The 20,091-nt window shown below is 35.2% G+C and overlaps 2 protein-coding genes across 4 annotated transcripts in view; both read left to right on the forward strand.

Moving 5' to 3' along the window:
- Window positions 1-20,091, forward strand: part of LOC128894290 (protein I'm not dead yet-like) — a 343,319-nt gene that overhangs the window by 262,854 nt on the left and 60,374 nt on the right. The window lies entirely within an intron of this gene.
- The window catches only part of LOC128894207 (uncharacterized), a 225,066-nt gene that overhangs the window by 168,763 nt on the left and 36,212 nt on the right, over window positions 1-20,091 (forward strand). For 2 of the 3 annotated variants that reach the window (XM_054155793.1, XM_054155796.1), the window contains 2 exons: window positions 8,540-8,892; window positions 10,581-10,891. In XM_054155793.1, the coding sequence (XP_054011768.1) occupies window positions 8,540-8,892; window positions 10,581-10,891 (664 nt within the window). The remainder of the gene's footprint in view (window positions 1-8,539; window positions 8,893-10,580; window positions 10,892-20,091) is intronic. The other variant, XM_054155794.1, reaches the window with a different exon arrangement.

A 20,091-nucleotide genomic window follows, 5' to 3' on the forward strand; every position in this document is an offset into this window, starting at 1 on the left:
CTGGGAGCTGCAATTATATTTTGTTTAATGAAAAGTTTCTTACTATGTTCTAATATGATTATTTTGAAAACATATATTTGTGGTAACTTATTTTATATAATATATAACCATATATTTTTATATGGACGCACATGTGCGTCATCCGCAGCGAAAGCGTTAAACAGGACGTGAAACTGCGAGGAATCTGTGCGCGATTTATTTCCCATTCTTTAAACGGTGATGAGAGTCGAGCTTGAGTTCGACACGCTCAAGAGATCTTTTCTGTTGCTAATAATGATTCGAACGTCTTGAAAATCATTGTAACGTACGATCAAATGTGGTATTTTAATCGAAACGAGAAATGAAGCTGGAAGGAAAGCAGTTCGACACTATATTGGACATTCGAGGCCTTTCGACTATCTCAAAAGAAAATTTTCAAAAGAGTTTTGTGAAGCTATGAAGACTGTAGTAAAAATTGTAGTTCTTCACGGTGGAATGTATTTCGAATATTATAAGTATATATTTATAACTATTACCACACAGAGTGAGTTTTAATAAAAGTTCGGAGACTTGGGTCAAGCCGTGTACTGTGCGGAGATAGGAAGTTGGCTAGCGAGTCTGATTGGTACTAGATTTTACTATAGAGTTACACAGAATAGCATGGATTATAATTGTTGGTAGTAGGTTGAAATAACTGTATTTACCTACACTTCTTATCGTTGTAATAATATAATTTATTTAACACACTAATTATAGCACTGGATAACACGTGAGCTAGTTCAATGATAGATGAATATACAGATTATTATTTACTTCGATTTATACCAAATTTTTTAGATGCTAAAACAATTAGTTTAAACGAGGATATAAAAAATCATTTGGATCAGTTTCTTGTAAACAAAAATCAGAACTTCTACGAACATGTGATAATTGCTATTACCAAAAAGATAGCAAAAAGTACTAGACCAGAGTAATTTAATAATTAAATTGTTTGATAATTCAATATTACATGTATACATGAGTTGTTATATTTAAAAATGGAGTAAGTCCACTTAAAAAAAAAAATGAGTTAACGATAATTTTAGTAAGATATAAATACCTTCCCTTTAAAGCTATTTATAATCATATATTCAATGGAGTACGATTTTTTCGTTAAGTAAACAAGAGAATTTCGGCTATAGAATGTTATCGCAAAAATATATTCTTTTAAGTGGAATAAGTCCTAATAATTATAAGTAAAATAACTTTCTCATTGCAATTATTATTGATTATCACAACTTCAGTGTACATTGCTGCGCTTTAGCAGATATTACTACTTAACTAGTGCTCCTACCTGAAAAATAACATCCTTAAAAAAATAACGGTATTATTGTGTGACAGGGTTGTAATATAATGTACGTAACTTACATTTTACACTAGTTAATTCGTATCATCTTTTTAATATAAGTGAAATTAATTCTTAATAAACTTTGTTATTCGTGTATTTGCATGTCTTCATTTTACTTATTACTTTTTGCATTAAAAAATCTATTTCAATGAAGCCAATATCTATAAAAATATGGACTTAAATTTCCTCTTGTTTTTATTTTTTAAAATATGTTATTTTTGAAAGTAATATATATCCATTTGACTAATTCAAATGCAAACCCTTAAATATCACGATACATGAAACTTATTCCATTTTCAAATATAACAGCTCATATTATAAGGAAATTATGTTTCTTTTTCGTGAATAAAACGATGGAATTACTCTTTAAACGACTCAATATTTCCAGTATACGTTCGATAGCCTCATTCGATACTTTGAATGCAAGCATAACTTTTCCTACAATTCAACTAGTGGGTGAAAGTTCACACGCCATATTTCTAATGTGTAAACGATTATAATTCTACCAATTTGAGAAAATGTCTTACCCTATTAATTCGTGTCGAATAATCTCAAGCAAGTTTCTATCTATGACACAGTTGTGCCGGGATGTGTATTCATGATGCGTAGGAACTAATGAAGCACGGTAAATTTTGAAGGTCTCGGAGCCGGTTAAAGTCAGCAGCGTGTCGGATAATCTCGGTAATCTCTCACAGGCTGCAACTCAGTCGAGACCAAGCTGTTACAACCTACAAAGGAAGGAGACAAAACTTATCGCTCCGATTATTCCGGCCCGCTGGTCGATGTTACATCAGGGACGACATTCAGAAACCGAGCGACCGAGCGAGATGCTGTTAACATTTGATCATTGAGCGCGTTTAATGCCTATAAACATGTGTTCGCTGACCTATCAGTAATTTGAGACATCATGACTCGTAGATAACGCGGTGACTCGCATCTTGTTAACAGTTAAAGTTCCAGGGGTGGGGATGATTTCGTTGCAACTTTCGAAGGAAAAATCTTTGCAAAATGCGAGAAAATACTGGAAATTCTAGAGATATTTAGAGGCGGTATGTTTTAGTCGCTGGAAAGTGTTGCGATGGAAAGAGTTGAATCGAAAGTGTTCCTTAGGAAGTGATGAAGAGAATTTTCATTGCAGATTTCGAAGGAAAATCTTTGCAAAATGCGAGAAAATACTGAAAATTCTAGAGATTTAGAGGCAGCGTGATTTGCATCTACACTGGAAATGTGTTTCTATGGAGAGAATCGAACTGAAAGTGGTCCTTAAGAAGTGATAAGAGGCAGTTTCATTGCAGATTCCGATGGAAAATCTTTGCAAAAGTCGATAAAATACTGGAAATTCTAGAGATTTAGAGGCAGCGTGATTTGTATCTACACTGGAAATGTGTTTCTATGGAGAGAGTCGAGCTGAAATGGTTCCTAAAAAGTGATGGGCGGCAATTTTATTGCAACTTTCAAGGGAAAATCTTTGCAACCCGAGAGGGAATCTTGAGATTCTTAAGGCTTTAAGAGGTAGCATTCTTTAGACACTGAAAATTCACTTAGATTATACATTTCTTCCAGCAAATCCAATTCAGTGGCGTTGATGGAGCAGGAAAATTGAATTATACTTATTTTTTGTACAAAAGCAAATTTGGAAATTCACTCTACCTTTTTCATTCGCTAAGATTGAGTAGATTTCATCCTAGAGCGATGACATTTAACACTTCCACTGCGGACGAAAATAAGTAGCTGTTCGCTGGGAGCTGCAATTAAGATATTTCTTTTAATGAAAAATTTCTTACAAATGTTCTAATATGATTATTTTGAAAAACATATATTTGCAGCAATTTATTTTATATATAATATGATTGCCGAGCAAGAAAAGTGAAAACTGAAAAATAATAAAAACAACCATATATTTTCAGTTGGACGCACATGTACGTCATCCGCAGAGAGAGTGTTGAAACTGATTAACACTGTTAAATATCAACATTTTTTCGGTGCTCCTTCTTAAGAAAGAATTATGTTTTCACTGTTCTCGAACGAACTGAAAAATTGGAGAACTATAGTCTGATCAATAAAAGGGTAGACGTAATATCCCTGACATTTAGTATTCAATGAAGAAGAAATTGTAATAATATGAACACTAGCAGTCTTTTACGATACGCGTTGGGCTAAAGATGTTTAGTTTCAACTATATCATTGAGAAATGCAGTCCATTTCGAGATAAGTGCAGCGCACACTGGGCCAAACAGCGATTCTAGCTAATAAAAATTAACACGCATCTCAAGCGGTTTCCTATGCTCACTTTTATTGAGTTAACATTTTTTCAAGTTACTTGCACTGATTTGCATTACATATAAACAGAGAATTTCACTTACTATTTAGTGTATATAATATCTTTGAAGAAATTGAATTTAGGAGTGTGAAGGTAGTGAGTTTATCCTTTAAAATAACATACTTTTTTTATTCTGAGTGGATTATATAATAATATATAATATATTCAATATCAAAGTAATATTACATTCTTCTTACAATTCTAATCGGAATCTGAATTCCGAATGGTAGAGTCATTATCAGCATCATGTTCTGTTTCATTGATTGATAAAGATTGATGAATTTGTGCATATTGTGGTTCTTATAATAAAAAATACGAAAAATGACTGCATTCGGATGAAATTTGATATACAGAGGTTTTTGGAGGGCACTGATTCCAAATCTAAACTCAAAATTTAAATGTGCTTGAATGTTTAAAATGTTAACCGCGGGCTTGTAAACATTTATTAACTAGAAACATCAAAGTTCTTCTAACATTTGTTAACATTTGGGGAGTCACTGAAGCGCAAGCATCACGTATTCTTTGTTTCATATTCTCTTCTAGGCTCTTTCAGATTCTAGGCTCAGAATATTGGGATTCTTTTAGCATTTTAATAATTTAGCATTTCCCATAAGTATTTTCCTTCCTTGGGCCTAGAATCCCAAACGAGACCCACTGCATCGATTTCAAGAACCGCATGGTGCTTACTGCACCAATGGGACCGCCCGGGGCCGAACCGACTTTTTCCTTGAAAATTAGCAAACTTTGAAGCGTTATAGCTTGAAAACTACTAAAAATCGGGTAAATACATTAAAGCTTAATCAATTCGTCTTGAAGAGTACTATCACGTGGTATAGAAAAAAATATATGGTTCCATTTGAAAAACGAAACTTGACCATTATATCACGTTAAAAAACAAAGCTAACAAAAATTCCTTATCGCTGAAACATGAGCCCCATTTTACCATGCAATTTCCATATTTGAAATTTTGCATTGGGCCGATAGTTTTGGAGTTAGAGCTCTGTATCTCTTTGTTTGAGACACCCTGTAGATTCAATCTTGAGACGAGAATTTCACCTTAGTCTAATAACAGATACACCAAGGATCAGATTTCGAATCAATTACCAGTAGATGACTGTATCGCAACTCTGTGAAGTTTTGAACCTCCTGTCAAAAACACCCCATGAGTTATCGAGATTCGCTTCCCTCTTGGTTCCCCCTAAATAGTTGTGCTTTCTAGCAAAAGCACCGAACGACTGAACTCGACTCAATTCGGCGGGTCGGGTCTATCGACTGAACGCAATTAAAGGTAGTCGTCGAGACGTCTGCGAAGCATTCTTCAAACCCATTCGGTTTGACGGGTTAGTGTCGGCCGACCGCTCATCGACGCCGCGCACCGTCTCGAGACGGTCCGTATTGGCTCGATAAACGTCGGCCAGCTTGTTCTCGCCCCTCTACCATCCTGCCACTCGTCTTTCTTGCGCTTACCGGTCATTACTGGCCAGAAAGTTTATTCGAGTATTCGAGTATTCGCGTCGTGGTAATTGATCGATACCAAAGGTCGGCGATATTTTATTCGAATAACAGATAACGAAAACAACCGACATATACCGATTTGCTTATGACGTTTATATAATCCAAGAGGTATGTTTTTATTTCTTTGCTATGAAATTACTATTCCTGTAATTAAACGCTTTACCGGCCGATAACGTTTGGACACGTAATTAAATTTAATAATATTTTTATTTTCATAACATTAACCCTTTGCACTCGAGGCCTTTTTTCTGGTATCTGCCAGCAACTCGAGATGTTTCTTAGCATTCTATTACCATGAATTGTAAGCTATCTAGATTTGAGAATAATGTCACCTTTACCTCGCCGACAATCGTTTTATCGACACTTGGAGCTCCAAAGAAATTAAACCTAAAGAAACATTAAGTATTGTAGATTTGCTACGTGGAACCTAATGCTGACTGAGAGTCACCTCTCGAGTGCAAAGGGTTAATATTTATATGTATAATATTTCATAGTTCATACGATGATGGGAGCATACAATGCTATCTCAGTAGTAGATAAGAAGTATTGCTTGCCATAGCAAAAAGATGATTTATTTGACTATCGCTCGGTAAAGTGTTAAGACGTCTGGCCACCCTGAGCGCTCGCCAGATGGGTACTATTCTTAAAAAATTCATAAATGCGAAAGTATAGAAAGAAATATTATTATGTTTTGACACGTACTAAAAACCGGTTTAATAAAATCTTGCCGGAAAAGTAGAAAGCACCCTGTATGATGTAACAGGCCTGTGATGAAGTTTACTTTTATTCGGTTAGTTGAAATTTGACTTTATTCTGTCGTCGGAGTGAATGCTTGGAATGTTCGAAGTATTTTATAAAAACTCAGACCATGTTCTAGATCTAAAGATATGAATAAATGAAAGATAAACAGAATTGCACAAAACGATACGATTTAATCGGAAACTGGCTGGTATACGATATAAAAACGAACGAAGGGTAAGGGTCCAATTAATGGTTTCAAGGTAACCAGGAAGAGACGTTTCGAGAACTTTCAACTAAAGAGAAACGGACCGTAACGCATTGTTATCTTGTCGTCCAATTTGCGTTCGTTAAACGTTGGAGAAGCTCGATAATTAATCTCTCGGGAAGAAAGATGAATTCTATTAGGGAATCTTGAAGTTACCGTCATTATTCTTAATTTCGCTACTATCGCGTACGAAAAATCCAGAGCTACGATGTTTCACGAATGATTTAAGGTGTTTAAGACAGTAAATTGCTACTGCGAGGCGTTCAATCTAAAGTTGGATCTCTCTCGTTTATACCGGGGCTTCTTAAAACATGATTCGGGACCCCAAATGGGGTCGTTTAGCGAAATCTTGGGGTCGCGAGATTGTAACGTAAAATATTTAATACTCCCTTTTATTTATGTTATTGCAATAAATGCAGTTTCGATGAAAAATAGGGTATATAATTTTTGTAGCTATAATAAATACAATTTTACAACTTTCAGTAGAATTTTTAATTTTATATTTTTGTATGTTTTTAATTAAATTTTACAACTATATTGTTACATATGTATATTGTTATATAAGTAATAAATCATCACAAAATATTGACATATCTTTATTTTATATCTTTTGGGTTGCGAAAAAAATCACAATCATAAATAGGGTTGTAAATAAAAAAAGAGTTTAAGAAGCCCTGGTTTATACTATTGGTGCCAAGACGGCAGAATAAAACTTTTCAAAGATGTAACCCAAAGAGTTTTAATGTATCACGTTTTTTTTTCGTTTATATACAATGCATATGAAGTTTTGTAATTTTTTGTAATTGAAAAACTAAACTTTTGTTATTACCAAAAGAAATTCGTGCATTGTTGTAAAAAGAAACAGTAATAGATACAGTAATAATTATAGTATCGGCTACAGAGAGATGTTTTTCGGAACATGTTCAGCAAATTAAATGTAGATTTCTAAACACTTCTTCAACGGCCACTCAAAAAAATATTTTCGAGATGAACAGCTCAACAGTTTTATGTGTACATCGTAGCATATTTTGAATGATATTTTGCAACTCCCGGTTAATTATTTACTCCAGGATCGTAAAATAAACCATCCGTTGTCTTATACAAATCCACAATGTTTATCTATTATTTTAACGGTTTTAGCCTCTTTTAAATCCTTAGAGTTGATCCTTAGGCCAAATTCAAACCTCTAGGTCAAATTTTATACTCATAACTTCCATAATCTAATAATAAACCAGTAGTAGCTATAAAATTATTTCGAAATAGTAAAAAGTAACTTCCCTGACCGTATATGCGTATCGTTTTTCTTGTCTGCAAAAATCATACAATTCTAATTTTAACCTCATATTTTCCAAAATATTTAGCGTTGACAAAAATTCAATGTTAACCCCTTGCCGTCCTTTCACGAGTCTGACTCGTGATCAAAATTTTGTAAGTAGTTCATCACCAGTCAGACTTGTGGACAAAAGGTCGGGACAAACGTAACCGAGTTACCGCTCATGCCGTTTGATCCTCGATTTCGTCAAACTAATTGATGCGGAAAGGGATTCTTTTGGTGGTAGAAATTAGTACAAATTCAGCACTACATTTATCCGCTTTGATTTTTTTATTTTTATTAATTTTGACGTTTGGTCCTGCTTGTGGTACAAATTAGTACAAAATAAGTGCAAAACATTCCACTAAGTCCGATACGATTCTACTGATTTAGTCCTGCTAAGCATAAGAGAGGTCGCAACTTGCTAAACAACACGCAATTTAAATGGTTTTTGCCAATAGAAACACGTGCTCGGTGCTAGCTACCAATTCATTGATTTGCACGAAATAAAACGATGTCTACTTGTGTTCCATTTCCCTCTTATGCCTCGGTTAATTTTAAAAATTTTGTAATGCAATTTAAACTGTGCTTTTTTAATGATACATACTTTTATCAAATTAAAACAAGAACATAATTCGCTTTTTTTTTACCCAACAAGACAGAAACCCCCTTAACTCGCCTAACCCTAAGGAGCTAAAGAATTCCTAAGCTAAACAACTTGTTGGATTTTCTCTTCTTAAAAGAGAAAGAGTTTTCGTTTGCAAAAACCATCTTTGCACGTTTGGGTTTCTTGGGTTTCTAACGAAATTCTTCGTTATTGACCTCAATTTTATTCATTCGAGCTTTTTTCCGAACAGAACAGACATACTCTTCCGTGTGTTTCTAATAAAGTTTTTAAAGTCAAGTCAAATAAATGTTTAACTCATTCATTCCACCGCATATATCTCAAATACAACTCGACAGTAAAGTAACGATCACCGGACTTGTTACCGTTATATTGATACGTTTGATCGTTTGCAGCAAATACCCGTGGAACGACGGACTCTTCCCACGGACCTGCCTGGACCATCCCGACGTCGACCGTTCACGAAACGACACTCGCCATCGGCGGAACCATGCCCCACCGGTGGAAACGGCGGCGGCTGCAGCGGCAGCGTTCCTGGAAATGGAACCAGCAACGGTGCTTGTAGCGGTAGCAGCGGAACTACCGGTAACGTGTCCGCCGGCTCCGGGATGCAGACCTCCTGCTCGCTTCCGGAAACACCAGTCTTCGCCAGGGGAAGCGACATTCCAAGGACTCCTCAGCATGCCAGCAACCCAACGCAGACGCGTCGGCAACCTGGTTGGTACGCCCCAACCACGGCTACCACTGGGTAAGATCATCGAAGACTCGTCTTGGATCCTATCTCGGCGAAAGTTGCAAAACTGTCTGTCGTGTTCGAGAGGCTGACAATAATTAGAAAAACGGATAATTCAAACGAGGATTAATGTCCCTGAGCAAAGTTTTAAAGCTTTACAGCTTTAATATAGCCTTGGCATAGCCTCTGTGTAGCTATTAGGTTGATGCATAATTATCCGGCGTTTTTCAAAGACAATGTTTGTTGAAAAACTGAACATGAAAGTACACTAAAAACACTTTAGATTCAAGACTTTCGTGAGTATTGTTCTCCGTTATACTTTTAATGTAGATCTTCTTCTGATATTACTATTGATATCAGCTGGTAGGTGGAAGGTATCTGTCTCTATTTAGATGATGATTTCTTCTGTCGGTATTTTAGTAGAAGATATGATGAAGTTAAGACCTTTGAACAAAATGGCGATGTGAGAAGAGAATAAATATTAAGATTTCTCACAGTATTGGTTAGGGTAATTAGGTTTTTTGTTTTGTTTATTTTGTCGAATTTCTCTTTTTGCGTCTTTGATCGACTGATTGTATTGCCCGCTGATAAGAATTTCTGTCAAAATTTATTCTGGCAAAGTAGAAACCGGGCTGGTCCCTGCACTAGGGGTCTTGTTGGAATAGATTGTGGGGGAGATTAACTCCTTCCCTCGGATAGTATTTATATAAAGCTGGGAGATGCCCTCTTGAGTTCTCGCAAGATCCAGGCACCTTCCTTGTAGCTTAGGCGCGTGAGTATTTTAGGTAGGTATGTAGGCCTTGGGAAAAAAGGATCCAGAGTAGAAACTAGTAGAAAATGGACTTTTTCTAATTAACCTGTACGAGGCTGTTTTGAGAATAGATTTAGCTTGTTTGGATAAAGGAGTTTCTAATTGAAAACGGTTCGGAACCACTTGATGATGGTCACAGCACCGTTTTAGAAAAGCTAAAATACATCGATTAATGTGCAAAGATTTCCTGAGTTTGTTAAATAGATTTATCTAACCAAGCCTCTCCGTGAAGGTTTATGAATTTAGATTCAAGGCTTTCGCTGGTATTGTTCCTAGTATCGAAGCTACCTAACTCTGATAATGCAGACTGCAACAAGCTGTAAATAGACGCAGGAATCATACGGAACCCATGAAAACTTAAAAAAAGAAAAATTAACGCTAATTTGAAATAACAGAGAAAAGAAAAACGACGGATAATTATACATCAACCCAATACTTATGTCCGCGGATCACTGAACAAAGTCATCATTTCCTCAACGCAACTAGTCAGAGGTCTAACTCTAAGTCCAGCTCTAGTCTCCAGCAATAATATCTCACTACAAATAGAAATTCGCCTAATAATTTATATCAAATAATAACGTGTTTTAGTGTAACTGTACCTTTTCGAACGACATTTAATTCTTTAACGTTTTTTAAGGAAAATTTAGATAAAATTTTATGTAAGAAGGCAGAGGGCGGGTCCGAGATATTTTATGCGTCTTTATATAGGGGTGAAGGAGAAGGGTTAAATTGAACAAAATCGTCCTTACATAATTAATGAATAGTCTCTAACTTCAAGCTTCCAGCGATTCAAATTTCTAATAACTTCCCCTAGCTTCTAGCTTCAGTACATAAATATTTGATAGTATATAGAAATAAATAAGTAATGCTCTGTAATATTTCATGCGAACAGGTACCGAAGAAACAATCCTGGTCTGGAGCAGGCGATAATTGGCACGGAGCTGCTGCGACTGGCGGGCGGCCCTAATCGCGGATGGTACCCGACGAGGAAAGCGAATCAACCACGGCCAGCGTCGATCGAACATCTCGAACGATTGAACAACGCGTACGACGCACGGTTAGTGGGCACCGGGGACCAGAGAAAACCGCTGACTTTGCCCACGAACATCACACCGAACAAATACTTCGGCCAAAGTAAGCACAGCTCCGCCTCCAGCACTCGCGAGGCGCTACGGAGGGTCACTAGCTTGCTCATCAAGAAAGGTAAGCGCTGGAATTTGCGCTATTACGAGGGCCCGCGGTCGCAACAGCGAACGCGATCGCGATCGCGGCCTCTGGAAGACGCGATGTGCTTCGCCAGGCCAGCTCCGGTTTCAAACGAGCTCTGTTTGCCTTGCGAACGACGTTTCCTGGTCATCTTTCTGTATCTGGCACGTTACTGTCCACGAAGTTTATATATTAATTTTGTTTTCAATTTGTTTAACAATTGTGAAGTGGGTAGAGGTAAAGATCGCACGGTGTAAAGATCCACGGATATAGATTGGACAAAAATTTGTGTATTTTAATGACATACGTTGAATAACATTACGAAATTGCATAGACGAAGTTCAAGACGTTAAACGCTGAACTGATCCCGATAGACCGAAGTTGAACTTTTTGTTTAGGCTACTCTGAAGAAACTACTTCTGAAAAAAGAACCGGAAGAGTTACATCATTGTATATTGCGTTGTACAACGTGTAAACAATAATAATATTGATAATCAAGATGTAGAGTGTGGAATGGAAAAAAGAAAGGTATATAGAAATGCTTGATCCTTAGAAAGAAAGTACGACCTGTTGCTTTATGCGCTTACAATGTACTAACTTCTAATCACACAAAAAGTTGTACAGTATATACATTATGAGACGAATATAAAAAAGACGTTTGGCAGAAGTGATTGTACCTACTATCTACTCAATTCACCGTATCAAAAATGAAAATACAATATAGGCATAAGAATGATATCAAAGCAAAGGTAGATTCAACGAATATGAATAATTTAGTAACTACCACAATGTTTATTTATATCATGAAATAAATGCGGACCACGAAACGGCATTTTGCGACGCAAACACGTTCACGAACCAAGCATTGCCGCGAAGGGGTTTTAAAAATGGCGACCGATAACTTCTTTCGCCGATTCGATACGTTAATCCTCTATTGCATTAAATAACTCATAAAGAATCTAATGAAAACGATATCTGTAAAAACCATTAACGAAACGTTATAGAATGCGCGCATGATGTTCTATAAAGCCTTTAACAGCTCTGCGAAATCAATCCATTATTGTTTAGTACATCATCGAATTAACGACTAATTTGTGAAATAATCAAGAAACTATTTCTTGTTAAGAGAACAAAATAAAATTCTTGCAATAGAGGCTTGAGATGTCCCGTCCAAGGATGTCGAGTATACCATCGTAAATTGAAACTTTGTCTTTCTTCGTTTCTGGGACACGTTAGTTTTAAGATAATTAAACTGAAGCCAAAGTCGATGACGTCGCTTCTATCGTAGAAATCGAATTGCTGATCGCATATCGCGTCGTCATTTAAAAAACCATCCACATCGAGTTTTCGGGTGGGCGTGTCGACCCTTTCGGATAACCACCTGTAACCTGTAACCTAAAAGAATTTCTCCGACTTGTTTCTTGCGTGACCTTTCGTGGCACTTGAGCGCCACCAATTAATTCTGGCTATTGTACGCCTTAAGTAGTTGATCTATTTCAGTATTTCTATGGTTTCTAATAACTTGTTCGATGTTTTCCCGTAAAATCGTAAGAAAGAAACTGCTGCAATTTGCGTTACTTTGCACCGTTTTGATGCAACAAATCAGTTTCTTTCTTATGGTGTTTCTTTATGTAGATATATGCTCTAATTGTTTTTCTCTTATCGCTAATAAGTTATGGCCCGTTAGCTTCTTGTATAAAACATTTCTTCTGTTGCTATCTTAAAATGGCTTGGCAGGCTTGAAGAGCTCCGTAAACTTTGGTTGTCCAATGTGAAATTTAAATATACACTGGTAAATTTAATCGATCGATAATTGTCGGCTACGATCGTAAGCCTTGGTTGTAGAGAATAAAAACTACAAAACTTAAATGAAATTAAGCTTCAAAAATTTCGTTAGAAATTACCGATGTGCACAAAAGTACTTTGATAATCTTAATGACACGGTTCGCAATGACGTGGATAAATAACGTAACGATTCAAGGGTTTCATGCCGTGAGGAAGTTTTTCTAAGATAAGTTTCTCTAAGATACATACAAGATGTAAGAAATACTAGATGGAAGTTTTAATTTGATTTCTTGGAAATTACTGAAACAATTTGTATTTATTGAACAAAATTTAAAGATCAAAGTATTGCAGTTCAAACTCATGGATTCACTTACAAGATAGACATTATTATAATATATAACAGTAAAAGGAGTTCCTTTAAGCTATAGCATAAATTGCACTATAGATTGCTAAGTCTTGTATCGTAATTTATCACGGAAAATATTAATTAATAGTCAAAAATTATAACTAGTACATACGTATAACTTAATTCAGATATCTAGATCTTAGTATTAGATAGGACACACATATCACAAAAACAAATCAGTTTACACCTGTCATTTGAATATGTTACAATCCTCCAAGAATCCACTAATTAGTTTGAATCCTCTAAGATTAGGTTTCGGCTCTAAGACCTTGATAAGGGTAACACATTTCTCTGTAAACAGAGATGAAGGTTTATTAATATTGATACTTGATACTTCTTGCTTTACCAAGTTCTGGACAGTACCAGCGTGCTTCACAGTTATTCCTATCTGTTTTTGAACCATCCATATAAACTGTGATATAACCATTATATTATGTTCCAGAATGTTACAGAATACAATCATGATATTCATGTTGTCCTTGAGTACAAGACTTGATTGGACATTACAGTTGCTATAGCTTACAGCATAATGCATTGAATACTGTAGCAAAATTCCTTTCTTTTTTTCTTGTTGAAACACAGGCCTATAGTCTTTTTATTGAGAATTATAAAAAGTACATTTGTAAATAGAAATTTACATCTAAGTATATTAAGAACTATATCTCTACATTATGTGTAAGTTAAGATAATCTTATGTCTACTTTGTGCTTGGTTACATTTAGGTTTTTATATTGTTATTGACTAGAAAACTGTCTATTATGTGGAGATTTTTGATATTTGATCTTCTTCAAATGTTTTGAATGTTGTATGGTGGATGACATCCGTATCTTGTTAGATCTTCGAATATTTTCTTTCTGTGGAAGAATAGTAATGAAGAGTTACAGAGGATATAATCTATTGTTTGATCGTCATGTCTGCAAGTACATGTTGGGTCTTGCAAAATTTCTTCCATGTTGTTAGTTAGTTAGTTTGTTGCAAAAATACAGATGTTTAGATTCTGCGGATCTATCTCCCCCTTATTTCTTCAATTTTGTATTGGTAATGTGGTTTTCCTTACCGAACGTATAAGGATAGTGCAAAATAGTGTGAAACTATGCACTTAAATAAACAAACTAAACTAAACTTAACTTGGTAATGTGGCGACATCTCGCGACATCGAAAGTTAGCTTCCAGCGAGCACGAGTTACCATGTGTCCGTATACTGGCGCCATCGGGTAACTTTGTCGCAACTATATCGTTCGTACTACCAAAGTAACCGACCTTGAAACCCCCAGCGACACGAGAAGTATGGAGAAACAAGACCTCCTCCGCGTTACACACTACGGCTTGCTCCGTACATTTCCACGCGCCGCCATTCCGTTTTTGTTATTTCCTCGAAACGAACGACCATCCTACAGCCCTCCGTTTCTTTCGAGCCGTTCTCAGAATGCACTTCTTTGTCCTAGTCTTTCAAAGAAATTGCCGTTGTTCGAACGTCGTTGTAGGACAAATCGTCCATCGATTATTCGAGTCTTGTAATGCAGACGAGATGTGTGCGCTCTGTGCTCTTCTCCTTTTGAATAGCGCAAAGTTGCAGCGCTACGCTGGTCAGGGCAGTCGAAAAACCGGTATACGTACTGAGATAGACACGTTGGACGTTGTTACGTAGCTAATCGAGGTACGCAGAGAAACACTCGTCCCGTTTAACTAACTATAACATATTAATTAGGATATAACAAAGGATTACACTATTTCTACAAAGGTAACGTAGTGAGGGTTGCACGATCGAAGTTCGGTAACAAAAGATTCGCAAAGAGGGGGTGCAAAAGGTTTTTATGCCCTTTATTGAATCGGTGTACAACTGACCTTGGGTAAGCGGTTAGTTGCTTTCCTCCGGATGTTTCTCTAAGGTGACACATTATGTGTCATCGTAAACCAGGAGCGCAACTAGAGGGAGGGTAGGGGGGTAGGGTGTAAGAGGTCGGATGCTTTATTATGGGGAAATTTTTAAAAATATTTTGAGACATCAATATTGACATTAAGTTCTGAATATTTTAACGAAAAACAAGAGAAAGTTGACACATTATAAAAAAGTGATTATTTGTATTTGTAAATGGAAATAATACTGCTTTGCTTCTGTCGTGAACATATATTTCTATTGTCAGGTATAAATAAATTTTCGTGTATGGATCACGACTTTGAGATCGCAATATGATTAATAAATATTTTGATGTCATGACATACAGTGGGTGTAGAAAGTATTCGTACACCGATCAATTTCCAAAAAAACTGTGTAAAATTGTAATTTATTAACTTATTTTTTATAAACAATGACATTCTACATGTTCTAGGAAATCTCTAGAATAGATAGATTACAAAAAAAAAATAGCTATTTATGTAAGTTACGAAATTAACAAGAAAAAAACAATTAATCGATAGAAATGTTGAAGCAATAAGTATTCGCACAACTGTTTAAAAGTACTTTCCTGAAAATTTGATGTTTTCTAATGCACACGGAACAATAAACTAATGTGTTTACGTTACAAACTCTGCTGTAAATGGTTCGTCATAAGAATCGTACAAATACTAATTGCTTCTATACTTTTACCCAGTTTCCGTATTTTTTTGTTAATTTCACAAATTATATTAACTAGTAAATGTTGTTTGGACTATATCTATCTTAGAGACTTCCGAGAATACGTAAAATATCGTTGATTATAAAAAAAGAAGTTAAGAAACTACAATTTCACAGAAAAATATTTTGGGAAATTGATCGGTGTACGAATACATTCTACACCCACTGTACGTCGGTATGCAACATGATGCCAATTGATGTGATTTTTACCACTCTTTGCATTTTGAAAAGAAAATGAGTTATACGAGAAATGGCAAAAAGTTGCAACAATATCAGCACGATAATTGTGACTTGAATGTCACGACACCGTGACATTTAAGTTTTCACAATGAAAGATGTCGCGACATTCAACATTCAATGTCTCGGCATTAAAAGTCGCAACTTTGTCACGTGAAAACGGACCTTTACTCTATAGACGGCGAAATACTTTCGATTTTTAATGCCGTGCAACACGTTTGCGTTTGCCTTATCGATTTGCCGCTACTCTAAGGAAAGTTTGTTTGACCATTCTGGGCGCTTCCCATCGATTTCCGGTGATAATGTACTTTGAAAAATTCGAGAGAACCCTTATCGGTTGCTTGCAAGGACTAACTGTAAATTTCGAAATACCAGGCAAGATAATTATTCCCGTCGAGCAAGAATTTGGTAGCGTCGGTGTAGAAGACGACGCTGCGCGACCGTGCGCGTGGATCAATACTTATTCGCTCTGGAGAGACAGCGTTGCTCGCTTTAGCTGCCCTACCGTTGCCACGGATTTCACGGAATCGTTGACCATATCCAATTCGATCGTAAGATCTCGGCGATGACGTTTAAGGTCTATTTTCAAGCAACGTAAAGTCGTAACTTTTAATGCCGTGACATCGAATGTCACGGCATTTGTCACCGCGAGAACTTAAACGTCGCGTCGTTACGACATTCCGATAACAGATGTCGCGTCATCGCGATACAAATTTTTTACCATTTCCTGTTTATTTTATTATTTGCCGGGTACAAAATTTATTTCAAAACTTAAGAGTCAGAATTTCGTCAGTCGATGCCACGTTGCTTACCAACAAATGTCCATGACACGAAACTGTCTGGTTACTAACGGTGTTGTCATCTCAAAGATCGTCGTCACGAAATTAAAAGTCGTGACTTTACGTCCCGTGAAAACGAACCTTTAGGCTAGGCGTAGAAGATTGAATGCAGGGTGACGCAGCGCAGCATTTTCTAGACCAGTGTTTCTCAAACTTCATCTTCCCGCGAACCCCTTTCGATGAAAGACAGTTTTTGCCGGACACGGTAACGTAGAATTGCATTATTATTTTTTATAATTTTTCTGTAACTATCTTTTGGAATAATGGAATTATATTTTAGAAAAATTGATTCAATTTATATGACTTTATAGTTTTTAATTGAAAATATGTATACGTTGTTCTTATTGACATAATATTCAAAATTAAATGAGAGAAAGTTAGCGTGCACACCTAGTTCATTTGAGGACTTATTAATTCTTCTCGATAATAAATACATTTTTGTATTCGATATCATTGGTAAATATGGGTAAACCTAGTTTCAAGAACCCTAACCTTCGCATATGTTGTGAAGGTCATGGCCCGAGGTAATGATTAAAAGATTTTAGCTGTCGTTTTGTGTTACACGTTATTAACTAAAAGGAGTTTACTGAATAAACTATTTGCTCTAAAATATATAACGTGACACGTAAAACCTGTTCCTCACTAATATATTAAATATTGAAATGCACGTATTATCAAAAAATAAACTTTCTCTGTATTCTACATTTATTTCTTGCAATTATATTTTTTAATAAATAATGAGAAACGGCTTAACTATTGTCATTGATACTCCGCGCTATGACCTTGACAACATGTGTCAAAGTCGAGGTCACTGGAGCTAAATACCTTTCCGTGCATATTTATCAAAAGCCCTTGGCGCGCATAGATAAAACTGTTCTGGGTAAAACTACCTCATTCCAAACGGAAAATCCAACATTTGTTAATACTTTATCACTATTAATAGAAATAGAATGGAATCTCGATGAGTCTGTCATAAAATTTAAAGGAAGAATCAAAATTTGTAATTTACAATTGAAACGATCAATGAAATAAAAAAGTCGAAAATCAAAAGAAAACTATTGGCAAATATACAGGGTGTTCACGAAAATACCAACGTTTTCTAGTAAATCGTAATTATTGGAAGAAAATAACATAGGTAAAAGTTTCATAGTTGTCTAAGAACAACATAATGGCATATATCAATATTTAATACTTGTAATATTTTTTTAGAAACTGAGGTAACCTTTAATTTTTTTAATGGAATGCTGTATATTTTTTATATAATATAAAAGCGTGTATTAAGACGAATTTGTCACTGACTTGTAAAGTCAGAAACGAAAAAAAATAATTCGAATGTTTTGTTTTTGTTTATAAACATTCTTTATCGATAAGACTACAATATATGTTCAATGTGACTTACTTGTGGATGAATGCACGCTTCCGATTTATAAATTATATTTTTGGTAGCTGTTGCTAATTTTGTTTGAGATATCGATGCAATGTGTATGCCACTAACCCGAACATCTCGGATTCGTTCTTATCTGAGAAGTCACGAAGTATCAAGTCAACCGAGAAATTGAAAAAGCATTACACGCAACAAATAGTGACATTGTCCTGTAATAGTAGAAATGGGATACTTTCAGGTATCCCTTTTAAAATGGATAACAATGTCAAATAAGTCATATTCGATAAAAAATCTATAAAAAATACTTTGTAAACACATTGTAACAAAATATTCGTGGTTACTTATATCATTTCTGATTTTGCAGGACCATAAAGGTCATTGTATCACACATGGATGAATCCACCTTGATACGCGTTTTCATGTTACACAAAGAAATATACAACATTTCGTTAAAAAATTAAAAGTCACCTTCGGTGCTTTAAGGGGGGAGTCTGGTCCAGCTAATGTATTTTTCTAATGCATATAATTTTCAGATATAATTAATTTTTGTTATTGAAACTTTTTTTACATATAAAGGGAGGTTTAAAGAAGAAAATTTGACAGTGTAGATTTAATTTGAATGTATACATATATAGATATAGTAGTCGTAAGGAAAGGATTCGGTCAAAACGGTGGGATACGTGGAGTCCTGGGAAAAAATCTGATAGGTAAAATCAGAAAATTTTTTTTCTTTAGTAGGTACGTAAAATGCGTATGAACCTCAATTTGCAAAAAAAAAATTGTTAATTGCAAATAGGCGGCAAAACATAAAAATAAACGATACATGTCGGCCATTATTTTGCAATAACTTCATGCTATAATAATAATTCATTAAGGGTCGAGGTTCATGAGCATATAAATTTAATTACCTTCGATTTAAGCGTTGAATCAAGTGAATCGAATAAAAATTCGTTGTGCTATGCGTCCCACCGTTTTGACCGAATACTTTTCTTGCAACTACTATATCTATATATGTATACATTCAAATTAAATCTACACTGTCAAATTTTCTTCTATGGACGTCTCTTTATATGTAAAAAAAAGTTTCAATAACAAAAATTAATTATATCTGGAAATTATATGCATTAGAAAAATACATTAGCTGGACCAGACTCCCCCCTTATATCTATTACAAATATAACAAAATTGATGTGCGCCATTATGTTAGTCATAGAAAACTACAAAACTTTTCCCTCTATGATTTGTTCTAACATTTACTATTTACAGGGAAAAACGCCAGCTAGTATTTCTGTTTGTTATGATAATAAATACTATGCGCATAATTTAAACCAACCTATTTGAATAAAATCGATAGTCTTTTTTTAGGTAATAATCGACTGAACGAGAACTATCTAAAAGTAATTCAACTAGTACGATCGTGAAAATTTAATTAACTCTCTGGGGCACGGTGGGATTAAAAGTGTCTCAGCTTTTTGATGGACCATAATGCATAGTGGGACATTTTTAATCCCACCTCAAAATTTTGCAATAGCTGCATGTGTATAGGTTTATATTTCGTCTTATTTACGTAAAGCAGTTGGTAGTATATTCATCCAATGTTACAAATGTATGCACTTATATTGGCAACTTTCAACATTCCAATACCGGTTTAACAATTGTTGTAAGCGAAAGGTTTATTGCGATAATATTTCTTTTCTGGTTTTATGTGAAAAATCGTAGAGGTAAGTTAATTTATATAAAAATTAGTTCTATTTAAACAAGTGAAGTGTTTTATAATAAAAACTAAAGATTAAATTTGTTTGCAAATGATGAAAGTATGGTGGGATTTTATTCGTCCCACCATGCAACTTGGGGAATAATACAAAAAAAGCATATTGTTATTCTATTTATTTTGTTACATTATGTGATACTTTTATTAATAAAAATATAACA

The sequence above is a fragment of the Hylaeus anthracinus genome, unplaced genomic scaffold (genome assembly GCF_026225885.1).
Source record: "Hylaeus anthracinus isolate JK02 unplaced genomic scaffold, UHH_iyHylAnth1.0_haploid 3, whole genome shotgun sequence".
In the NCBI taxonomy this organism is placed as follows: Eukaryota; Metazoa; Arthropoda; class Insecta; order Hymenoptera; family Colletidae; genus Hylaeus; species Hylaeus anthracinus.